The sequence below is a fragment of the Portunus trituberculatus genome, chromosome 13 (genome assembly GCF_017591435.1).
Source record: "Portunus trituberculatus isolate SZX2019 chromosome 13, ASM1759143v1, whole genome shotgun sequence".
NCBI classification, from domain to species: domain Eukaryota; kingdom Metazoa; phylum Arthropoda; class Malacostraca; order Decapoda; family Portunidae; genus Portunus; species Portunus trituberculatus.
The window spans coordinates 5,991,781-6,016,780 of record NC_059267.1 but is presented as its reverse complement, the minus strand read 5'-3'; the positions used below and the strand labels follow the sequence as shown (position 1 = coordinate 6,016,780).

Sequence of the window (25,000 nt, the reverse complement as noted above, 5' to 3'; positions counted from 1 at the left end):
CTCACATTATTTTTGTTTTCAGAGTTTGTTTGGGTTGTTAGTTGAGTCCTCATGGGTGTTTTTATTTGTCCGTTAGTGATGCACATGTTGATATATCACTTAGATAGGGAAAACAGCCTTGACAACTCTCGTAATAACTTGCACTAAATAAACTTGTCATAATGAGGATAAGGCACCAGAGGGAGTCAGAATACACTCCAAGTTTGATCACACGCTATTCACTACCACATACTCTCACTCCAGCCTTTGCTTCAATATTGATAACACACCTTTTAAGTTCAGTATTCTTGCTACAAATCATATGCGTGTCTTTGTTGCTTTTTTTCAATAATATTCACGAGCTGTGTCTATGGCAGCTACATATATTCTGCAGTAATGCCAGAAGACAGTACATAGAGCTGTGAAAACATTGGAAAACATCTTACATCACTATAAAATGAGATATGGAAGGGAGTCCGCGCGTGTCTGGCAAAAGTGACCAAGCAGCAACATCCAACAGCAGTAGAAGTTTCTCCTTAGCCTAACATTTTGCACAGACTATCGCTCACTTTCTTTCACTATCCTCGCTCTGTTCCTCTCCTCCTCCCCTCCCTCATACCTATCATCAGAGACAATTAATTCCACTACCAGGAGGAGCCGGGATTACCCATAATTAACTGCTATTACATGACAGGAGGATGTTTTTAGATCTCAGGAATCGAGACATTATAACAAAAAAAGGTAAATTGTTCAGGAACTTTACTTTACTTCAAGACTCAAACGAAATTTTAAAACACTGAATTTGAAGATGATGAAGGAAATTTAAGTTTTTTGTTTTTTTCCACGATTCTTGATAAACTTTGACTAGAATTAACCTTTTAGAACAGTGAAAGCATAAATAATAAAGCTTGTTAACTAGTATTGAGGTGATGGAAACGAGGCTAGGGGAGGGGAAGGAAAGGATAGGGTAGGTGGGGGCTGTCTTTACCTTAAATTCTCTTATATAAGCTTTATATTATGTAAATCTCCTCTTACGTTTAGTGTCAGGATGTGGCGCCAAGGAGATACAGTGCAAGTCTTGTGTGTTTAGTTTTCTCTCTCTGTTACTGTTACGATAATTTTAATGACAAGATAGATAGACAGATAGACGTACGTAAATACACGACATATAGGCAGATAGGTATGATATAGATAGACCGATAGGTTGATGGATGGAAAGATAAGTAGACAGACACACAGATAGATGGTGGAGTACTTACATAACGAAAGATGGAAATTGTAGTATAATGAAGTCAAGCTTTTATTGCTGACTCAACCCCTTCAATACTGCGACACATTTTTACTTTGAGATTTGTGTAGCTACCATTAGATCGTTTCATCGACATTGGGAAGGATGTATAGAGGTCAGAAGATTAATGGCCAGATTCTTCACTATTTTAATCATCACCTAAGTTTCTGAAGCTGTATAAAACCAAATAGTAAGCAGAGTGAATATGGAAACTCGTCATGGTAGTGAAGGGGTTAGTGCATGGCAGGAAGGAAGGACAACACTCTCTCAGCATATAAAAATTTATTAAAATTACAAAGCAGAATGACCAACAAAGACAATTATCATGATGAGGGTGTTAGCTGCTTATGTGATGATAAGCACGCGATGTGGACTGTTGTGAACCCGCCCAGCTGTTTCCCGTCACTCCCCCCCCACTCCCATCCCCACCCTGCATGCACGCACACACACACACACACACACACACACACACACACACACACTAGTATCATTATCTCATGGTAGTTTCTCTCTCTCTCTCTCTCTCTCTCTCACACACACACACACACACACATGCCAATACAGAATCATTTAGCTACATAATCCACTAGCAGATTATCATAACCTTCAGCAGTTACCCCCATCAGCTATCACACTGGCTACACTTCCTGCTTTACACACAATTCAACCTTCTGTACTGCGACACGAGGCATTGGTCGCTTATTCGTTATACAGGACGAGGGCTCACTGTCACTCACTCTCACTGTTACTGTCGCTCTTACTGTCACTGCTGGTGCGTGGGGGTGGGGAAGGTGACACTATCAACTTTTTCCTCAAGATCTTATCAGTTTGAGACGATTGAGAATTATGGGAGATGAGAAGAAAATAGGTAACAGAAGGGATTTAAAGGTTCTGTTTGTTTTCGTCATTTTAACCAGCCAATTATTTCACTGTTACCTGTTTCCTCCTTCACTCTGCAGTAGTTATTGTGAACAAATTTGCTTTTTGTAGATTTTGATTACATTTACCAGCGTCTCATAACTGACTGACTGTTTCACCACCCTGCTCTCTGAATCTCATTTTAGGAAACTTTTCAAGAAGGATTCAGGAGGTCACATGATGGAGTCTGATGTGCAAAGATGTAACTCAATGCTTTATGTACCCTATTCTCATTTCTTGGGTTAGGATCGAGAAATGAGGGACACATTATCAGGTCCCAATGCTGTCACTGGGCGTGTGAGTGCCAGTGAGTGTCAGCTGGCCAGTCCACAATAAAGGGTAAACACAACCAACACTCCTACACAGAGCTACATCATGGGGGAGCCGAGCCAGCCAGGTGTGTGTGTGTCAGGACAGGGACACGCTGGCAGGCCTCGGCAGCAAAGAAAACAGATCCTTTGTTGGTGAGCAAGTAATGGGCAGGAGTAAGGAAGGGTGGTCCAAACAGAAGTGGTGGTGTACTGGTGTTGTGTCGAATCTATAATGTTGGAGAGGTTATTAGAGTGTTGCCCCACGGGGAGTGAGGCGGTTCCTTTGCTCTAGAGGCGATGCAACTCACTGCTGCTGCTGGAGCTAATGTATAGTAGTATTTACAACACTAGTCGTTGATAAAAACTCTGCTATGCGCCCCTACCGTCAAAAAACTGGGTGGGCTACATCAAAAAACGCTATTGTGTGTAAACAGGGTCACACCACTGATTCTCGGGGGTTTCTTCCGACCTCACAGGCTGAGCTGCCGCGCACACACGTCTGATGCATCACGGCAGCGAGAAACCCTTGCCTGTGGGCCGCACCTCTGGACTAACCAGTGTACAGAGCCTCTCTATGACAGCTACAGTCACGCACACGCACACACACATCTAGTGGAAGAGTGATATCACACGCGATTAAAGACTTGAGGCGCCACGGTGTGTGTTCCCTGAGGCTTGTGGGCTGCTGTCATCCTGGTGGTATGTTGAGGGTGTGCGCTGAATAACTTTGATGCCTATATGATAGGTTTTTGTCTTTTTTTGGCTCATTAACACAGTCCCTCAATAAATCATTACTAGAAAGGTGTCACATTGCCAATTTGATGTGTGAAATGTGTACTCGCCTCATCTATCATCATCTATATATCACTAACAAGGGTGTACATTGTTAACTTGATGCCTGAGAAACTGCCTGTACACTTCTCTAGCACTATCTATCTATACACTATTTCCACGATGCAATATTTCACCAGTTGGAAGTGAGGGAACATGCAAGACCACCTTCCAGAACTAAGTGTACACCAGAGGCCAAAGTAAGATCAAGTAACAGCACAGACAAGCCTCAGAGACACACACTAAGACATGGTATATCTTTTTTAACCTTCTTCCACTTACTATATTATGAAATGGAGGGAAAAATTGGAATATATGGTTATATCATCAGCATTTGTCACTCCCGGCACAAAAAGCCTCAATGCAAAGTTATGCCAAGAAAAGACTTGCTTCATAAACGCTATGGTCGGTTAAGAGAAGACTTCCACTAATGCAACCTTTTTTTTTTTTTAAATGTGGAAACAAACTATTAACTCTTTGTATGGGCACAGCTGTAGGTCAGGTGTGTGTGTGTGTGTGTGTGTGTGTGTGTGTGTGTGTGTGTGTGTGTGTGTGTGTGTGTGTGTGTGTGTGTGTGTGTGTGTGTGTGTGTGTGTAGGGCCTGAGTTCTATGGATGGTGTTTTGTGTCAGTGTCTGCATTCATCCAGTGTTCCTCCTTCAGTTCACGTATGCATCAAATCTTGCCTCATCCTAGCATGTCTGTGTCCTGTGTTTGCATCTATCACTCTGCAGTTTTACAGGATTATGTGAGACTTGTCATGTCCTAGATCTTTCATTTTTCTGTGTGTGTGTGTGTGTGTGTGTGTGTGTGTGTGTGTGTGTGTGTGTGTGTGTGTGTGTGTGTGTGTCTGAGCACCACGGCCCACAGCTGTGCCGCCGCAGCACCCCAGCACCGCCTGTCAGTGCTGCTGGTGCTTCCTACGCGCTAAGGAATAATATCATCTGGAAAGAATTCAGTTTGTCAGTGTGATCATAGAGACTATTAGTATTATGATGCACTGAAGGAGTTATACCTTTTCAATTCAGTAATATTTGTTTACAAGGATGATTGGAATATATATTCTAATATATATATAATAGTGGTTTCAAACCTTTCTTTATCACTTAGTCTAATATTTTAATAGCACTTATATATGAATAAAATTTGCTACAATAGGTACTTAAAATTTTAACTGAGAAAATATAAATCTAGCAAATAAACTCAACTGCTAAATATATGTATACAATGTTAAAACTCCAATATTTGTTCAACCATTATGTCAGGCAATATATAGTTCTCCTATAACCTACAATAAAAATCCCTAGGTACTAAATATTGAACAACTAACAGAGCAATGCATCCACTCAGTGCATGGGACTTGTCTGGTGTCCGCCATCCTTACCGCTACGAACAACAACAAAACGGAGGCGGGGAAATAAACCCATGGGGAAATTATGCATCAAAGCAAACCTGGAGAAAGAGACCAACAGACCAACCGTATCGTCAGTTTGTAAGAGTGACCGTGGCCCGGAGACACACTCCACTCACTGCAGGCCACCAGGCAAAGACCACTTCCTCTCCTCCTCTCCTCCTCACCTCCTGCACCTCATGAATGCACTCACAGATAACTGAGATGTAGAAACACAATACATTAACTCCACACTCGTCTTATATCTTCTGAGTATCTTCACGTCCTCCCTCCAAGCACCTCCCTCTCTTATCTCACGTCCTCTTGTGGGAAAAGGACATATCAAGGCATTAATTTGATTCCTTTGCGTGGAAGTCAAAAGCAATGTGTCCCAGTGGTGGTGGAGGTGGTGGTGGTGGTTGCAGTGGTCGGTAATAGGCCTCTCTCCATGTCTCTGCCACGTGTAGGCCTAATGGGTTCTTGCAACTGGCTGTGTGCTGTGTCCTCGTTTCCTTGTCATGGGGATCCCGGCCAGTCCTTCGCCTTCCACAGCTTCCAGTCAGTCCAGACATCAGTGCTGTGAAGGCTAGGCTGTTTCCTGCTGCTTTGTCTGCTGTTCTGCACTCAACGAGGAATTTCTTCATCTCCCACAGCCTCTAGTCAGCCGCCTCTGTGTATTCCTGGTCCTTCTCGCAGAGGATAGTTCACAAGGCAGCGTCCAGTGCTCCACGCCACTCACTCAGGCCACGAGCGTCCCCAGTCCAGTCCGGTCCTGCCCGCGCTTCATGTAAGGACCAGGAAGCCTCAGCCCCAACAGTAAGAGGTCCAGAGCCTCGGTGCCTCATTCAAGCACCACCGCCTGTGTTCTTCATGATCGCCAGACCCTACCGGCTTCCCCCAGCAGCCTGTGGAAAGGTCAAGCGTTAGAATGATACGGCAGGGACAGAAGCACCACGTGGCTGCCAGACAACACAGGGTAAAGGGAAAAAAAAACTCCCTTCCTGTAGTCACAGCAGACCACCACAGCCTCCTACCTGGCACAGTGCTGGCAGGCTTGCAAAAAATTTCCCCAAAAAATAGGCGAGGAAAAATAGCATTTCATTCTCTCTCAAGTTAGATCAGTAGAATCAAAACACGTTAAAGGAAGAGTTTTGAGTGAGTGGGACCTTTAGTTGGTTGGCATCACACCAGCATGTCAAGATGTGTGAGGAAAGTCTTACAGGACACGGAAGAAGGCTGAGTGGAGGAACATGACAGCTGTGCAAAGAATGACAAGGGCTCTGGGCTTGAAAATAAACACACACACAAAGGATCAAGGAAGGAGGAAGAGGTTCAAGAGGACAAGTGACAAAAAGAAGGAATCAAACTACAGCTACGTACAAAAACACACCAAGTGCACAAATAGTCATAAAAAAAAGACTGCAAAAAATATAATGGAGAGTGAGGAGAGGGTTGGGCTGGCCGTGTAACTTTTCAAAGCGTATGACTGAAGTGGCTTAGCTTTGTTGGGAGACAGACCCTAAGAAGACTGGCCAAGAAGTCTGAGATGAACACCCACCCTGCGACTCAACACTGGAGGGAGAGAACATCCATTAAAACATAAGAACACATACAGAACACAGTTACAAGAGGAGGCCCTGTATCAATGCCAGACGTTACAGTGAGAGACAAAAATAATACAGAAAATATTATCCAATCTTGGTGTTTTAACTATAATACATCATACTGATAATTAATTAATACAATGACAATGATGATGACAGCAAGTAATATTCATACTCATTACAGTATTAAAAAAAAAAAAAGAAAATGAGAGAGATACATACTCATCATCATCACAGGAACATGAAAAAAAAGAGAACATTAAAAAGTTATTATGTTACAGAATAAAAGGATAAAAAATATGAACGTTCTTAGTAGATGTGCAGAGGGGAATGCATAGCCAACTGTTAATGCATAGACCAAAGATGTTAACGAGTCTGCCTTGCTTCATCCATCATTCCTCTAGTGAAGCTGTTACGGTAATGATCACCAAGACAAAGTGGTCACCAGCACTCTTCAGGTCAAGCTTTTGTTTTCTTTCAATCAAGCTTCGAAACTGGCATTAATTTGCATGCGAGAGAGAGAGAGAGAGAGAGAGAGAGAGAGAGAGAGAGAGAGAGAGAGAGAGAGAGAGAGAGAGAGAGAGAGAGAGAGGCAGGCCATAACCAATTTGAGGTTTTTCCATAATCAGGCAGCCATGCAGAGAGAGAGAGAGAGAGAGAGAGAGAGAGAGAGAGAGAGAGAGAGAGAGAGAGAGAGAGAGAGAGAGAGAGAGAGAGAGAGAGAGAGGCAGGCCATAACCAATTTGAGGTTTTTCCATTATCAGGCAGCCATGCAGAGAGAGAGAGAGAGAGAGAGAGAGAGAGAGAGAGAGAGAGAGAGAGAGAGAGAGAGAGAGAGAGAGAGAGAGAGAGAGAGAGAGAGAGAGAGAGAGAGAGAGAGAGAGAGAGAGAGAGAGAGAGAGAGAGAGAGAGAGAGAGAGCAGAATCAACAAGCCATACCAATCCCATGCACAAAGACGCAGGTAAAATGATAATAATAACAATAAAGGTAACAAGCCAGACAGGTAACTATATAGCGTAGACCCTCATGGAAAACGATGCAAGAGAAAACGCGAAGGAAACACGAAAGGGGAAGGGTGAACTATTATAAAGAGAAAGAATCCAAGACAAGCCAAGACAACACACACACACACACACACACACACACACACACACACACACACACACACACACACGTTAGTAAAAAGAAAGAATATATATATGAAAAAAGATAAATAGAAGGGAAAAATACTACAATTTCATGCTAATATAGATAAAAAACAAGAGAAATGTGTTTAAAAAAGATTAGCTAAGTTATTTATCGTTGCCAGCGTCAATATATGGGAGGATGGGAGAAGGAAATGGGAGAGGAATGCATGGGAGAGTAATGGGAGCATACTTGTACCATCCCTCCCTCTTTAATGGGGAAGAGGAAGAGGAATAGGCAGAGGAGGATGAACAAGAAGGTTGATAAAGAATGGAATTAGAAGAAAGAAAACGAGAAGAGGAAGGAAAAAGAGAAGGATAATAAAATAAAAGAATAAAAGAGAGAGAGAGAAAAGAACAAGAATAAAGAAAGAAGAGAAAGTGAAGGAAGGAATATAAAAAAGAGAGCATGAAGAAAAGGAAACAAGAACACGAGAGAGGAAAAGAAAAGAATGAAAACAAGGAAAATTGAAAGAAAAAAGCGATGGCAGGAGGGCAAATGAATAAAGAAACAAAAAAAATCAACAAAAATAAGAACATGATAGAAGAAGGAAGGAAGGAAGGAAGGAAGGAAGGAAGTAAAGGAAGAAACATTAAAAAGGACACAATAGAGGAAAGAAGTGAAGGAAGTGAAGGAAGGAAGAAAGGATGGAAGGAAGGATGGTAAGAAGGAAAGAAGGAGGGAAGGAAGGAAGAAATTGAGAGAAAGTAAAGGAAAAAAACCCCAAAAAAGCAAGCAAAAAGAAATCAAAATAGAGGAAGGAAGGAAGGAAGGAAGGAAGGAAGGAAGAAGGAAAAGTAAAGGAATAAACATAAAAAAATCAAGATATAGGAAGGAAGGAAGGAAAGAAAGAAGAAAGGCAGGAAGGAAGGAAAAAAGGAAAGAAGGAAGGAATGATGGAAATAAGAAAGGAAAGAAGGAAGGAAGGTAGGAGGGAAGGAAGAACTTGAGAGAAAGTGAAGAAAGAAAAAAAAACAACGAAAAAAATGAAGATAAAGGAAGGAAGGAAGGAAGGAAGGAAGGAAGGAGGGAAGGAGGGAAGGACTCACTGTAGAAATGGACGGCGGCAGTTGTCCCTGGAGGCTGAAAAGAGGGACACCGGTTAGTCCTTACGCCTGACACCTCACACTCCATCACCGAGGAGGAGGAGGAGGAGGAGGAGGAGGAGGAGGAGGAGGAGGAGGAGGAGGAGGAGGAGGTATAGCTTGTCTGATAGAAAACGTCAAAAAGGCAAATATTTTTCACACTTGCCAAACTGAATCGATTTTTTGTATCTTTCTATCTTTTTAGAGAGAGAGAGAGAGAGAGAGAGAGAGAGAGAGAGAGCCACTGTGAATCTTACGCCACTGTATCGATCGTGTCACAGTCCAGTTCTTGTTATGGCAGGTCAGGATTTTGGAGTCTTCAGGTCAAATGAGGTCAGGTCAAATGAGGTCAGGTTAAGTGAGGTTAGGTTAAGTTATATCTGGTTAGGTTAAGTTATGTTAGGTTGGGTTAAGTTAGGTTAAGTAAGATTAGGATAGCTTAGATTGCGTTAGATTTGGTTAGGTTAGGTTAGGTTAGGTCAGACTGGGTTAGGTTAGATTAAATTGAGTTAGGTTAGATTACGTTAGGTTAGGATTTGGTTAGGTTAGTTAGGTTAAGGTTAAGTTAGGTTAGGTTAGGTTAGGTTAAGTTAAGGTTAAGTTGGATAAGGTTAGGTTAGGTTAGGTTAGGTTAGCTACAAAATACGTCACGGTAGTCACAACACCAAGTCGCAAGAGTCACGTAAACCACCACAAGAGTCAGTAAACCACCACAAGAGTCATGTAAACCACAAGAGTCACGTAAACCACCACAAAAGTCACGTAAACCACCACAAGAGTCACGTAAACCACCACAAGAGTCAGTAAACCACCACAAGAGTCAGTAAACCACCACAAGAGTCACGTAAACCACCACAAGAGTCACGTAAACCACCACAAGAGTCAGTAAACCACCACAAGAGTCAGTAAACCACCACAAGAGTCAGTAAACCACCACAAGAGTCAGTAAACCACCACAAGAGTCACGTAAACCACCACAAGAGTCAGTAAACCACCACAAGAGTCAGTAAACTACCACAAGAGTCAGTAAACTACCACAAGAGTCACGTAAACCACAAAACAGCACAAATCACGTAAAATAGCACAAGAGTCACGAGAAACAGCACAAGAGTCACGCAAAACAGCACAAGAGTCACGAAAAACAGCACAAGTCACGCAAAACAGCACAAGAGTCACGAAAAACAGCACAAGTCACGTAAAACAGCACTAGTCACGTAAAACAGCACAAGAGTCACGTAAAACAGCACAAGAGTCACGCAAAACAGCACAAGAGTCACGAAAAACAGCACAAGTCACGTAAAAAACAGTCACGTAAAACAGCACAAGAGTCACGTAAAACAGCACTAGAGTCACGTAAAACAGCACTAGTCACGTAAAAAAGCACTAGAGTCACGTAAAACAGCACTAGAGGCACGTAAAACAGCACTAGAATTACGAAAAACAGCACAAGTCACGTAAAACAGCACTAGAGTCACGCAAAACAGCACTAGAGTCACGTAAAACAGCACTAGAGTCACGTAAAACCACCAGAGTCACGTAAAACAGCACAAGAGTCACGCAAAACAGCACTAGATTCACGAAAAACAGCACAAGTCACGCAAAACAGCACAAGAGTCACGTAAACCACCACAAGAGTCACGCAAAACAGCACAAGTCACGTAAAACAGCACTAGAGTCATGTAAACCATCACAAGAGTCACGTAAAACAACACTAGAGTCACGAAAAACAGCACAAGTCACGTAAAACAGCACAAGTCACGTAAAACAGCACAAGAGTCACGCAAAACAGCACTAGAATCACGTAAAACAGCACTAGAGTCACGTAAAACAGCACAAGAGTCACGCAAAACAGCACAAATCACGCAAAACATCACAAGTCACGTAAAACAGCACTAGAGTCATATAAAACAGCACAAGTCACGTAAAACAGCACTAGAGTCACGTAAAACAGCACTAGAGTCACGTAAAACAGCACAAGTCACGTAAAACAGCACAAGAGTCACGCAAAACAGCACTAGAATCACGTAAAACAACACTAGAGTCACGTAAAACAGCACAAGTCACGTAAAACAGCATTACAGTCACGTAAAACAGCACTAGAGTCACGTAAAACAACACAAGTCACGTAAAACAGCACTAGAGTCACGTAAAACAGCACAAGTCACTTAAAACAGCACTAGAGTCACGTAAAACAGCACAAGTCACGTAAAACAGCACTAGAGTCACGTAAAACAGCACTAGAGTCACGTAAAACAGCACAAGTCACGTAAAACAGCACTAAAGTCACGTAAAACAGCACAAGTCACTTAAAACAGCACTAGAGTCACGTAAAACACCACAAGAGTCACGCAAAACAGCACTAGATTCACGAAAAACAGCACAAGTCACGTAAAACAGCACTAGAGTCATGCAAAACATCACTAGAGTCACGAAAAACAGCACAAGTCACGTAAAACAGCACAAGTCATGTAAAACAGCACTAGAGTCACGCAAAACAGCACTAAAGTCACGTAAAACAGCACAAGTCACGTAAAACAGCATTAGAGTCACGTAAAACAACACTAGAGCCACGAAAAACAGCACTAGAGTCACGCAAAACAGCACAAGTCACGTAAAACAGCACAAGTCACGTAAAACAGCACTAGAGTCACGAAAAACAGCACTAGAGTCACGTAAAACAGCACAAGTCACGTAAAACAGCACTAGAGTCACGAAAAACAGCACTAGAGTCACGTAAAACCGCACAATTCACGTAAAACAGCACTAGAGTCACGAAAAACAGCACTAGAGTCACGTAAAACAGCACAAGTCACGTAAAACAGCACTAGAGTCACGCAAAACAGCACAAGTCACGTAAAACAGCACTAGAGTCTCGTAAAACAGCACAAATCATTTAAAACACCACTAGAGTCATGTAAAACAGCACAAGTCACGTAAAACAGCACTAGAGTCACGAAAAACAGCACTAGAGTCATGTAAAACAGCACTAGAGTCACGTAAAACAGCACAAGTCACGTAAAACAGCACTAGAGCCATGTAAAACAGCACAAGTCACGTAAAACAGCACTAGAGTCACGTAAAACGGCACTAGATCACGTAAAGCAGCACAAGAGTCACGTAAACCAACACAAGAGTCACGCAAAACAGCACTAGAGTCTCGTAAAACAGCACAAATCACGTAAAACAGCACTAGAGCCATGTAAAACAGCACAAGTCACGTAAAACAGCACTAGAGTCACGTAAAACAGCACTAGATCACGTAAAGCAGCACAAGAGTCACGTAAACCAACACAAGAGTCACGCAAAACAGCTAAAGTCACGTAAAGCAGCACTAAAGTCACGAAAAACAGCCCAAGTCACGTAAAACAGCACTAGAGTCACGTAAAACAGCACTAGAGTCACGAAAAACAGTACAAGAGTCACGTAAAACAGCACTAGAGTCACGTAAAAAAGCACTAGAGTCACGAAAAACAGCACTAGAGTCATGTAAAACAGCATTAGATCACGCAAAACAGCACAAGTCACGTAAAACAGCACTAGAGTCACGAAAAACAGCACAAATTTCAAATAATTACTGAAGATTTTGTTGCTGTTTTGTTTTCACGTTCCCGTCACGAAGTTTGTAGTGTTTTGGTGTCTCGTTCCTCGCCTGACCTGACCTGACCTGACCTGACCTGACCTGACCCTCCTTCTGACGCCAGGTGACTCTAATGACCCAATTAAGCATGTCAACAGGTGAGAAGAAGGGTCAACATTGTAGCTGATTCTTTGACTTTTCATCTCTCTCTCTCTCTCTCTCTCTCTCTCTCTCTCTTAAATTTTTGGTTTTTGTTTCTCATTTCTTTTTTTCTCACTTTCTTTCTTGGTTTCTTTCTTTCTTCGTCTGTTTCTTCTTTTTTTTACTTTCTCTTTCTGTTTCTTGCTTCTATTCTTTCTCTATTTTCCACGTATTTTCTTTTTTTTTTTTTTCTTTCGTTCTGTTTTCTTCTCTCTCTATTTTCCACGTCTCTCTCTCTCTCTCTCTCTCTCTTTCTCTGTCTCTCTCTCTCTCTCTCTCTCTGACTTTTTCTCTATTTCAACTGCTCTTTATCATGATTTTTTTCATTATTATTATTATTATTATTATTATTATTATTATTATTATTATTATTATTATTATTAATATAATAATTATTATTATTATTACTATTTTTGTTGTTGTTGTTGTTGTTGTTGTCGTTTTTACCATTTGTTTCACTCTTTTTCGCCTTAATGTTCCTCCTTAATCTCTCTCTCTCTCTCTCTCTCTCTCTCTCTCAGTGGACTTGCTCTCTTTCCCTTTCTCTCCTTCCCCCCGCCCTCCCCTCTTTCTCTCTCTCAGTTGACTTGCTCCCTTTCCCTTTCTCTCTTTCTTCCCCCCTCCTCCTCTCTCTCTCTCTCTCTCCCCGGGCAGATGGCGACACTCGGCAGACACTCACCCCAACCATCCCCCTCACCCCCAACCAGCAATGCGGAGGGAACACATATTGATTCTCTCTCTCTCTCTCTCTCTCTCTCTCTCTCTCTCTCTCTAGTACTGCTCCCTTGGCCTAAAATTTCCTCTTTCTCTTCCTCTTCTAAATTCTTCTGTCTCCTCCTCTTCTTCTCTCTCTCTCTCCTTCTCCTCTTCCTCCTCTTCGTATTCGCCATAACTTGACGCTAATTGCTGTACGAGTGGAGGAGAGGAGGGATGGAGGGATGGAGGGATTGAGAGATGGAGGAAAGAGGGATGAGGGAAGGAATTTGTCAAGGCTAATAATAAGTAGGGAAGTTATTTGAATTTTGAGTTTTTCCTAAGGAGGAGGAGGAGGAGGAGGAGGAGGAGGAGGTGGAGATACTTTCTTAACATTCTTCATTTATTCTCTCATTCTTCCTTCTTCTCCTTTTCCTCCACAATCTTTCCTCCTGTTTTCCTTTTCCTCTTCCATTTCCTTTAATCCTTCAGTTATTGCTCTTCTAATCCTCCTCCTCCTCCTCCTCCTCCTCCTTTTCCTCCGGTTAATTTTCCCTCCAACTTTCAGTCTTTCCTCCAATTTTCCTCCACGCGTCTCTAGATTTCTCTCCAAGCCACAATTTTTCCTCCAATCCTTCCCTTTAATTTTTCCTCCTCCTCTTCCTCCTTCTCCTTTTCTCCTGTCAATCTCCAAGTGTCTTTCTGTCTGTCTGTCTGTCCACGCCCACGAAGGCTTCCTCTTCCCAGAGCCCCACGCCCACACCAAGAGGGGGGCGGGATTGGGGATAGGGGGTGGGGGGCGTGAGGGAGTCATCATGAAGGGAGGAAAGCCGTAAGTCTGAGTGGATAAGGCTCAATTTCTTTTTCCGGCGACACACACTCACTCACTCACGCACGCACACACACATACACACAGACACAACACTGATGCAAGGGTTGGGGAGTAGAGAGGGGGGGTGACGCAGTGGGGAGGGGAGATTGAGGATTGGTGGGGAGGGAGAGGCTTGATGCTAAAGGATTGGGGAGTGCACAGCATCCAACCCCAATTGTGTTATCAGGGCTGGTGCGCCTCTCCCAGACTCCCCAACCTCCCCTCCCACTCCCCCACCTCCCCCCACCCGGATGGAGGGTCCTGGTGGGGGTGGGGTGCGGGGTGCGTCACGATCCACCCCCCCTGTTGAAAGGACAGCGTACCTTGGTCACGGGGCGGCGGGACGTGACAGGCGGGCCCTCAGCCTCCTGCAGAGCGGGGAGCGGGGCCGGGCGGGGCGTGGGGAAGGGTCGGCATCTGGTCCCACACTCTGCGGCATCCTCACATCCTGCGCCCCTCTGGTCGCGGCGAGACTTCCGGGGGTGGAGGCGCCGGGGCATGGTCAGCGTGGCTCCAGTGTGACAAGTGTGACGGCGCTGCGGTTGTGCGGGGTCCCTGGAGGCGGGGCTGGGCGGGCCTGGTGTTTTTTAGGGCAGAGAGCGACGCCCACAGCCACGCGCCCCTGCACCACCACTGCCTGGCCTGTTGGTGGCGGCGGCTGCAGGCGACAGGTGGTGAGCAGTCTTTTGGGTGACTTGTTTTGGCAGTTTGGAAGGGAACACCCGCACCCGCTGCCCGCCCGGGGTGAGATGGGGCGCCCCGGGCGAGCAGCGGCCCCCCGCACCCACACCAGCTCAACGGTGCCGAAGCCGCTGCAAATGCTGTCCTCTTGTGCGTGGACGACGAGTGAACAGTGAAAGGTAACCACCTCAGCCACACGTCGAGTCCTCTGCCCGTCACTCAGGAGCCAAATCAGAGGCGGTGAGTGATGAGAAAAGGACTACTTCGTGAGCCCTTCTGGGGGCTGTTCAGAGGAGAGCCGTTTGCAGCCCCTGGAGGGTCTAGGGGGGAGGGACTCCTCAGGGGGGGCGGGCCAGAGCTGCACCACAGTCTGAGTGACGTCATGGGAAGGAGGATGTGTGATTGGCCGGAGCCTCTCACGTCATGGGAGGCGGGAGAGGTGATTGGTGAGAGTCTCTGTGTTACGTGGGAGTGAGGCGGAGCACGTGACAGTCAACTAAGTGGTGGTGTGGGCTGTGAGTGGTGGCGGACTGACTGGACTGGACTGGACTGTTAGCTGAGTTACCAGACGGGGAGAGAGAGCAGACGGCCCGTGTGTATCCGTGACGTGACGTGACGTGTGACGAGGCAATGCTAGACCTTACTACGGCAACTCGGCGCCACTTGGGACAGACTCAAGTTAGGTACTTTTCTGAAAGGCTAATGGCGTGACACACAAAAAGTGGCGGGGGGAGCGGGGCGAGGCCGGGGGCGGTAATCCCTATCAGCAAAACTGGACTTCTTCTGCAACGGCTGAGTAACATTTGATGCTCTTGCTGTTCAGTCTGGGGTGTGTTGGGGGGGACGAGGGTTCCTTCTGAGACCCTTCCAAAAATAATCTCAGCGAGGGGGGCAGTAATGGGGGGCACACAATATATTAACATTAACAAGAAAAAAACAAAAAAACAAAAAACAAGATCCATACGACAGTTGCTAATCACCAAACAACAGCGACAAGGGGCAATGATCATAATGATAATAATGATAATAACAATAATAATAATAATAATAATAATAATAATAATAATAATAATAATAATAATAATAATAACGATAATGAAAAATAATAAACAGCTAACCACGACTCGTCCAAACACGTTTATCACAAGTATTATCAGTAAGACCTGTATTAATTAAGGGAGGGAGGGAGGGGAGGAGGGCGCCCCAGCCATTAACAATAAAGAAAAAAAAAACAAAAAAACTAGGGAACACAGAGGCATTTACTAGCGTGGTGGTGAGGGGGGTAGAAGGAGGGAAAGTGGGGATATCAGCGTTAGGGGGGCGGCGACAGATGTATGAGGGACGGGGGAAGAGATGGTGGGGGGGCAACCTCCTACGAACGAATAAGCGTTGTCTTTTCAATATCTCAGGTCAATCAGGCTGACCGGGCTTGAAGGGGGGGAGCTGGAGGAGGGGAACAGAGGGAAGGCAGCTTTGGGGGGTGACTTAAATTTAACATGTTCTTTACAGCGTCCTACTGATCCAACACCGACTGTCATGCGGCCTCGAGTCATGCAGCGCCACGTGAGACAGGGCTGGCATAGTGGCGGGGAGGGGAAAGAGGTGAGAGGGGGAGGGAGGAGAGGGGGAAGATTGTTGGGGGTAAGGTCTGGTTAGGGTGTAAGGGAAGGGTGTAGGGTCTGTATAGGGGTGGAGGTGGCAGGGGGTGTGTTGTGTGGGAACTGGCAAGGGTAGAGGACTTGATAATCCTCTACCAGTGTCAGTCAGTCAGTTTCTAGGGAAGGGTGAGAATTTCTGGGGAGTTTTAGACAATTCTGGGGAAGTTTCTCAGGGAATTTCTGAGGCTGTGTCTAGGGAGAAATTGGGGATGTTTTGAGAGTATGTGGTTTGTTGATGCCTGAAGCCCACAACAACAGACGGTGGTGGGCTGAAGGCACAGGCTGAACACTCAAGGCTAACAGAGACCACAACACCGGCTGTCAGGAAGCAGAGGCGAGAGAGAGAGAGAGAGAGAGAGAGAGAGAGAGAGAGAGAGAGAGAGAGAGAGAGAGAGAGAGAGAGAGAGAGAGAGAGAGAGAGAGAGAGAGAGAGAGAGAGAGAGAGAGAGAGAGAGAGAGAGAGAGATGAAAAGAGTGACAGATAAAAAAGTAGAAAAAGAGAGAAAGAAACGAAGGAGGGAACAGAAAGAGAAAGAGAAAAGGACAGACGAAGAAAGAAAGAAAAGAGAGACAAAAGCCAGAAAATGAAAAAAATGACAATAGTACAGAACAGAGAGAGAGAGAGAGAGAGAGAGAGAGAGAGAGAGAGAGAGAGAGAAAACAATAAGAGAACACGGCGCGAGTGAGTGAGTGAGCGAGTGAGTGATCAACAACATAGACAGGCATTGGGCGGTGCGGTGCGGGAGACAGTGAGGAGAGAAAGGGAGAGAGGGAGAGGAAGGGAGAGGGAGGAAAAGGAGGCGGCGACTGTGGCTGAATGAGGAGCAACACTACAGCGAGAGGGACATATTACAATGATTAGCTACACGCGACTGAGCAAGGAGGAGGAGGAGGAGGAGGAGGAGGAGGAGGGATTGGGAAGAAAAATAATCAACTTCAAGGAAAAATGAAGAGGAACAGCAAGAAAAGCAGGAGGAGAAGAAAAGAAGAAAAGGAAGAACTGTAAGAAATAACGAAGGAAAAAATAGATCAATATTGAAAGGATAAAGGACAAAATGGTGTTGAAAATCATAACTGAGAGAAGGAAACAGGAAAAAAACGAGAGGAAAAGGGAAAAATTAAAGGGAAAAATAATGACAGGGAAAAGACAGGTAAGGGGAATAGATTAAGGAAGGGGAAGGAGACGGGAGGGTGACAGGGACGTGTGGCTGCCAGGGTGACAAGAGGAAAAAGAAGAAGAAGAAGAAGAAGAAGAAGAAGAAGAAGGAGAAGGAGAAGAAGGAGAAAGAGAAGAAGAAGAGAGGGATAAATTTAACAATCTTACGAAACTCTTGAACTTACGAGGAACTTGAGAGGAGGAGGAGGAGGAGGAGGAGGAGAAGGAGGAGGAGGAGGAAAGCTTGAAGAGGGAAAGTCAGGGAGGAGAGACTGGAGACATCATCCTGGCAACCAAAACAAACCCTCCTCCTCCAACACGTTCGAGGAGGAGGAGGAGGAGGAGGAGGAGGAGGAGGAGGAGGAGGAGGAATAATGTGTGGAAAAAAAGGCTTAAAAATTGAAATGGTCTGAAAAAAAAAGAATAAAACAGGAAAGAAAAAAAATCTGAATGACCTAAATTTTCGTGACTTTGAATAAACAAATTTGAAAAAGAAAACGAAGGAAAAAAGAAAACGAGGGTCGGATGAAGGAGGATTGAAAAAAAGAATAAAAATGACAAAAAATTCTTTAAAAATTATAAAAACTACATCAAAATAATAAAAAAAGAAAGAAAGAAGAGAGAAAAATGTGAGGAAAATATAAATTAGAGAGATAAATGAATAGAGCTCACACCATTAGTCTTGAAAGAAAATGGAGATGAAGAAAATCGAGAGAAGAAGGAAGGAAGGAAGAAAAAATACGAGGAGGAGGAGGAGGAGGAAGAGGAGGAAGAGGAAGAGGAGGAGAGAAGAAGGAGGCAAAACAAGAAAGTGGAATTAAAGCAAATCACAAAAAAATGAAGAAGCCGAGACAAGGAAGAAAAAAAAAAACACGAGGAAGAGGAAGAAGAGGAAGAGGAAGAGGAGACAAAAGAATAAAGAACTAAAAAAAAAAAAAAACACACACACAAACAGAAAAACACGAAAACAAACAAAAACTTATCTAGTAACAAAGGGAACATTGTGAGAGGGAGACAGGGAGATGTTGGGGATGGAGGAATGGTGTTGGTGGTGGAGGAGGAGGAGAGGGCTGAGGAGGAGGGCCAGGAGGAGGAGGGGGCTTGGGAGGAGGGAGGAGGGTGGGGCTGCATTACACAGATCCTCCTCACAAAAACACATGTGACCGTGGCCACTACTTTCCATCATGCACACGTGGTCCACCATAAAGAGGTTGATCTGCAGTTTCTCCGTGCATGTCCGCCTGATGGACGCGTAGGCTGCAGGGGAGAGAGAAAACGGGCATTAGGACACAGGGGGCAAAGAAAACGACGAATGGAGCAAGAAAACTGGGAGAAAATGGGAAGTTAGGATACGAAAAATGATAGTGAAGGCTGCAGGGGAGAAAGAAAACGGGGATTAGGACACTGGGGAATGAAAAAAAGACGAACAGAAAACGGAAACTCGAAGAAAAATATACCAAGAAAAATTATGTTGAGAGCTGAAGGGAGGAAAGAAAACGGGCATTAGGACACAGGGAGAGAGAAAACGGGCATTAGGACACAGGGAACAAAGAAAACGATGAATAGAAAATGGAGACTGAGAGAAAATGTAGCTTAGGACACAAAAAAATGATGGTGAGGGAAACAGGGAAGAGAGAAAACGGGGATTAGGACACTGGGAATGAGAAAACGGACATTAGGACACAGGGGGCAAAGAAAACGGGCATTAGGACACAGGGGGCAAAGAAAACGATGAATAGAAAATGGACACTTGGAGAAAATGTAGGTTAGGACACGAGAAACAATAGCGAGGAAAGCAGGCAAGAGAAAACGACAAATAGAATAAAGAAAATGGAAGAAAATGGGACGAGGGTTGCAGGGAGGGAGAGAAAACGGATATCAAGGACAAAGGGAATACAGAAAACGATGAACAGAACATGGAAACTCAAAGAAAATGTAAGTTAGAACACGAAAAATGACTTAAAAATGAATATACGAAGAGAAGAGAAGAGAAAACGGAGATTAGGACACTGGGAACAAAGAAAACGATGAAAAAGAAAATGGACACAGGAAGAAAATGAGAAATAGGACACGTACCATAGGAAAATGTTGATGAGAGAGGCAGGGAATAGGGAAAACGGAGAACAGAGCATGGAAACAGGAAGAAAATGGGAATTATGACACGAAACAAAGAGAAGAGAAAGGATGATAAAGAAGGACAAACAAACAAACATAAAAAAAAAAAGAAATGAAGTGAAAATTTGGAGAGATAAAAATGTGAGTTTTGAGAGAAAAGAATATCATCTCTCTCTCTCTCTCTCTCTCTCTCTCTCTCTCTCAGCAATCCATAGACACTTCCTTCAACACCCCCTCTCCTTTCATCCCCCTCTCCCCTCCTCACCCCCCTCCCTTTCGTCCCACAAAGAAATGCCACGCTCTCAGAGTCTCCATATTGATATCAGAGCTTGGATGGACAGCGAGGGGAAGAGAAGACAATGGAGGAGGAGGAGGAGGAGGAGGAGGAGGAGGAGGAGGAGGAGGAGGAAGCCTAACGACAGGAGTATTGGTCAGAGAGAGAGAGAGAGAGAGAGAGAGAGAGAGAGAGAGAGAGAGAGAGAGAGATACTGTAGTGAAGGAATAAGTATTTGGCACAGTCCCAATGCAGCAAAGGAATGAAGGAAGGAAGGAAGGAAGGAATGAAGGAAGGAAGGAATGAATGAAGGAAGGAAGGAAGGAATGAATGAATGAATGAAGGAAGGAAGGAAGGAAGGAAGGAAGAAGAAGGAAGGAAGGAAGGAAGAAAGGAAGGAAGGATAGAAGGAAGAAAGGAAGTACAGACAGAGGTTGGAACAAAGCAAACTAGAAAGGAGGGAAGGAAGAAAAGAAAAGGAAGAATTAAGGAAGAAAGGAAGGCAAGGAGGAAAGAAAGGAAGGAAGAAAGGAAGGAAAGAAGGAAGGAAGGAAGGAAGGAGGGAATGAGGCGTAGCATAAAATCCATAATTCATTCTATTAATTGTTTTTGGAACCCAGTATCAGAGAGAGAGAGAGAGAGAGAGAGAGAGAGAGAGAGAGAGAGAGAGAGAGAGAGAGAGAGAGGAAGACAAACAGAGAGACAGAGACAGAGACAAATAGATAGACTTTACTTAACACAATGAATCACAAAACACACACACACACACACACACATACACACACACACCAACACGCAGCTCTGCCCCCCACACACACACACACACACACACACACACACACACACACACACACACACCAACACGCAGCTTTCCTTCTCCGATCCCCATATACAGACACCCAACACACACACACACACACACACTACATAACACTACTTCACTTACGGGTTCCAATGTGTTGCACCAGCTTGACACAGCATCCGTCACACGTTTCAATGGGCGGTCCCTTCTTGCGAGACAGAGTGAAGTTAAAGGGATCGTCACAGAGCGGGTTGGTCCACGAAGAGCACTCATAACAAAGCACATTACCTGGGAGGGAGGGACACGGGGGAAAAGCGGATCAGTGCCCGGCCTCTGCTGGGTGGATAGGAACAGCTGAAGAAGGTAGCTAGAGAATTTTTAGGACAGGAAGAAGTGAAGAGAGATTAATGTAGGTGGAGATGAAGGAAAGAAGAGAAGTTTTAGACAGGAAGAAAGTAAGAAGAGGCATTTTAGGACAGGAAGAAGTGAAGAGAGGTTAAGAAAGGTGGAGATGAGGGAAAATTTAAACAGGAGGAAGTGAAGAGAGATTAAGATAGGCGGAGATGAAAATAGAAAGAGAAATATTGTAGCAACAGAAGAGGATAAGAAGATAAATTCTAGACAAGTGGAAGAGGAGAAGAGATAAATTAGAATAGATAGAGATGAAAGGTGAGAAAAGATGAAGAGAAACGCAAGGAAAGGTAGGAGAAAAGGTAACAAGAAAAGAAATAGGTAAGGTTAGCTGAAGACAGAGACAGCTGGAGATAAAGGTGTGAAGAGGAAAAGAGAAAGGTTAGAATAGGTGAAGGAAGAGAAGAGATAAAATAGGTAAATAAGATAGGTAGATAGATAAATGTATGAAGAGGAGAACAGAAAGGTGAAAATAGAAACGTGTCAAGAAGGGAAGAGAGAGGAAAGAACAGGTGGAAATAAAGATAAGAGATAAAGATAAAGAGAAAGAGAAAGGTAAGAACAAGTGAGGATAAGGTGTGAAGAGATAAAAGGTACGAGAAATGATAAGGTAAGAGATGATAAAGGTGTAGAAAGGTGGAGATAGGAAAAAAAGGATAAAAAGGATAGAACAGGTGAAAATAAGACAGGCGAATGTAGAATAGGAATAGAAAGATGATAGAAAATGATAGATAGAAAATGTTGATGAATAGGAAAATAGGAAAAAGAGAAATAGGTAAGAATAAGATAAAACAAGTTAAGATAGGAATTTCTTAGCAGAGAGAGAGAGAGAGAGAGAGAGAGAGAGAGAGAGAGAGAGAGAGAGAGAGAGAGAGAGACTAAATGCTAAAAGGAAATACATCTCAAATAATTAACAAAGAAAAGACACAAAGAAACGAGAGAAAATTGTGATAAAGATTGACATGAGAAAAGGAAATAATACAAACGAAAAGAAAAAAAAAAAGAAAGTAACGAAGGAAATAAAAAAAAAATATGGAGAGAAAACAAAACGAATACGAAAACTGAAATAAGAAAGAAAATGAAAAAAAAAAATAAAAGAAAGAAAAAGAAAAGATGAAATGAAAGTAAAAAAAGAATAATATAATAACGGAAAACGAAGAGAAAATGTAGATAATAACAAAACCACAAAAAGAAAAGAAAGGAAAGAAAAGAAAGAAAAGAAAAGAAAAAAAGAAAAGACACAAGAGAATAAATATGATGAATTGATAAAAGTAAAAAGAAGAAGAAGAAGAAGAAAAGAAAGAAAGAAAGAAAGAAAGAAAGAAAAAAAAAACAACGAAAAGAAAAAACAAACAAACGAAATAATAAAGAATAAAAGAGAAAGAAAAAAATGAAAATGAGAAGAAAGACCTTGATAAAATAGAAAATGGACGCAAGAAAAAGAAAAGAAAGAAGAAGAAAAGAAAAACATTGATAAAACAATACACGTAATAAAAAAAACAATAATAACAATAACAACAACAATAACCTAAACTTTCACACGAGAATTAATACATTGGATCTCCTAATTGAGAGAGAGAGAGAGAGAGAGAGAGAGAGAGAGAGAGAGAGAGAGAGAGAGAGAGAGAGAGAGTACACTAATTTTAAGGTAATACTATTAGTGGCTAGTACTAAAAGACTGACTGGCTGACTGACTGACAAGGGGAATAAAGGCAGAATACAGGTAACTGAGGGAGGGTAAGAGGGGTAAGAGGGGTAAGAGGGGAGGGGGTTAAGTACACTACAATGGTATGTGAGGGGAAGCTTGAGGGGAAAGAATACACAAGAAAAACACCCTTGAAGATATGACTGTGTGTGTGTGTGTGTGTGTGTGTGTGTGTGTGTGTGTGTGTGTGTGTGTGTGTGTGTGTGTGTGTGTGTGTATTTCTCATCGATTAGTCATTCACTGTTTTTATGTATGTATGTATATATGTATGTATGTATGTAGGAATGGATGGATGGAGGAATGAATGTAACTATGTATATGTATATGTATGTCTGTAGGTATGTAAGTATGTGTGTGTGTGTGTGTGTGTGTGTGTGTGTGTGTGTGTGTGTGTGTGTGTGAAGACAGGTCAGGTGGGCAGGTAGAGGTGTGATTACAGAGCAGGTCTACCAGAGAGAATGGGCGCACGTGAGCAGAGGTAGAGGCCTCACTAACACATCTGAGCAACACCCGCAACACACACGGCGACACACACAGCGACACATCACGACACCTACACACTCAACACTCAACACCACACTCGCCACTCGCCGCCCCCACGACACTCACCGGGAAAATAAATAAATAGCATATGAAACTAAGAATAAAACTAGATAATATAAAAAAAATGAGAGTTAGGATAAAATAAATTGAAAAAGAACGTGAATCTCGAAACGTGGATCATAATGTGTTTCTTTTTGTTTTCTATTATAAAAGGGAAAGATTAATTAAGTTTGAATTCATTTATGAGATACAAGAAGATAATGTAATAAGGAAAATGAATGAATGAATGGAATGAAAAAAAAAACTAATGAAAATAAAAAAAAACATTAAGATACCTGAGTTTGGATGGAAGATATGAACGTGTTTGAAATTAAATGAAAGAATGAATGATTGAAGTGAATAAATGAAAGATCTGTAAGGGGACTGGCAACTAAGTGGGGATTTTTTTTTTTATATATATTTTGTTGCTATTGCCGGCTTTCCCTTCATACATAAAAAAAAAAAAAAAAATTGAAATGTAGAGAAAAAACAAATGTCTGAGTTTTAGAGAAATGTAAAATGATGAAAATTGATGAACAAAATAGAGAAAACTAAGAAAATTTCAAGGAATATGTGAAGTTGTGCGTCGTTGAAGTAAGGAAAAGGTTATCTAGGTCACAAAACAATAGAATGCAAAACAAAGCAAAACAAACAAAAACACAACTAGCAAAGGTCAGGTCTAAAGGGAGAAAAACCAACACACACACACACACACACACACACACACACACACACACACACACACACACACACACACACACACACACTAAATAACCCAAAAAATAAATAAACTACAGAAAACAATGAAAACAAACACACAAATCCAAAACCACTACAAAAAATACAAAAACAAATCAATAAACACATACACACACATACATATACAAACACACGAACAAACAAACAAACAAACAAACAAACACTCATGATAACAACAAAACACACACTAGGTAATCAAATAACACCATTTACAAAAAAAAAAAAAAAAAAAAACCTACATCACTTTAAACATATACCCTTCAAAACAACAAGAAAGGATTCAAACACCTTTTAATCCCCTTTCATTGAGCAAACTCCCTAAACAAAGGATCGGAAACCTTATAAGTCGAATCTAACCCCTTTTAAACTACATGAACCCGCCATCAGCCTACAGAAGAGAGACGTCTCACTCACCATCACCGCCACCTGAAACAACAGGGAAATAGGGTTGTTAATTCCTGCACAGGGGGTAGGAAGGGGCGACAGAGAAGGGAAGGGAAGGGAAGGGAAGGGGCAGGGATGATGGAGGGTAGGCGGCATGCAACAGGCAGTGTGTGTGTGTGTGTGTGTGTGTGTGTGTGTGTGTGTGTGTGTGTGTGTGTGTGTGTGTGTGTGTGCGTGTCGTTAGTTTGTTCGTTCGGTAGGTTTTTGTTAGTTAAGCGTCTCTCTCTCTCTCTCTCTCTCTCTCTCTCTCTCTCTTTCTTTCTCTCTCATTGGTCACTTCGTCATCTCCATCTTCAAACACACATACACACACACACACACACACACACCTGTCCCTGGCGTCCTGGTCACTTAGTACAGGTGAGTAAGGGGTCCAGGTGAGTTAATTAACAAGGTAAGGGAAAATTAGCACCTGAGAACACCTGAGAAGAACCTTTCCTAATACTAACCTGTGTGTGTGTGTGTGTGTGTGTGTGTGTG

The 25,000-nt window shown here is 43.1% G+C and overlaps 3 protein-coding genes across 16 annotated transcripts in view; all 3 read right to left on the bottom strand.

Moving 5' to 3' along the window:
* The window catches only part of LOC123502978 (cyclic AMP-dependent transcription factor ATF-2-like), a 22,671-nt gene extending 22,439 nt beyond the window's left edge, over window positions 1–232 (bottom strand). For all 3 annotated transcript variants that reach the window (XM_045252277.1, XM_045252280.1, XM_045252279.1), the window contains exon 1: window positions 1–232. This exon is cut by the window's left edge and continues 276 nt beyond it. The gene's annotated coding sequence lies outside the window, so the exon portion shown is untranslated.
* A 1,302-nt stretch (window positions 233–1,534) lies between these two features.
* LOC123502981 lies at window positions 1,535–16,727 on the bottom strand. Of its 5 annotated transcripts, none has more exons than XR_006674276.1 (4): window positions 14,257–16,727; window positions 8,556–8,589; window positions 6,187–6,288; window positions 1,535–5,621 (listed from the first exon to the last, which is right to left on the bottom strand). XR_006674276.1 is itself a non-coding variant. In XM_045252292.1 (4 exons), exons 1-4 carry the CDS (start codon window positions 14,431–14,433, stop codon window positions 5,601–5,603), a joined length of 246 nt encoding a protein of 81 aa, XP_045108227.1. In that variant the 5' UTR covers window positions 14,434–16,727; the 3' UTR covers window positions 1,535–5,600. The 5 variants fall into 5 exon arrangements, 3 of the variants coding, with proteins under 3 accessions (XP_045108227.1, XP_045108226.1, XP_045108225.1); XR_006674275.1 differs by having other exon boundaries at window positions 6,235–6,288; XM_045252292.1 differs by having other exon boundaries at window positions 6,275–6,288.
* Window positions 16,728–17,336: 609 nt separating this feature from the next.
* Window positions 17,337–25,000, bottom strand: part of LOC123502979 (protein quiver-like) — a 113,311-nt gene continuing 105,647 nt past the window's right edge. For 6 of the 8 annotated variants that reach the window (XM_045252282.1, XM_045252281.1, XM_045252284.1 and 3 more), the window contains 2 exons: window positions 20,764–20,907; window positions 17,337–18,685 (listed from right to left, as the gene is read on the bottom strand). In XM_045252282.1, the coding sequence (XP_045108217.1) occupies window positions 18,408–18,685; window positions 20,764–20,907 (422 nt within the window). In that variant the 3' untranslated portion in view covers window positions 17,337–18,407. Of the gene's footprint in view, window positions 18,686–20,763; window positions 20,908–24,490; window positions 24,503–25,000 lie in introns of all 8 variants that reach the window. The other 2 variants (XM_045252283.1, XM_045252288.1) reach the window with 1 other exon arrangement.

Coding starts and splice junctions, on each gene's coding strand:
- LOC123502981 (XM_045252290.1), bottom strand. CDS start 14,433: ATGCCCCGGCGCCTCCACCCCCGGAAGTCTCGCCGCGACCAGAGGGGC. Junction 8,590..14,256: donor CCCGCCGCCCCGTGACCAAG/GTACGCTGTCCT, acceptor CCCTCTTTTCAG/CCTCCAGGGACAACTGCCGC. Junction 5,622..8,555: donor TGCCGCCGTCCATTTCTACA/GTGAGTCCTTCC, acceptor ACCTTTCCACAG/GCTGCTGGGGGAAGCCGGTA.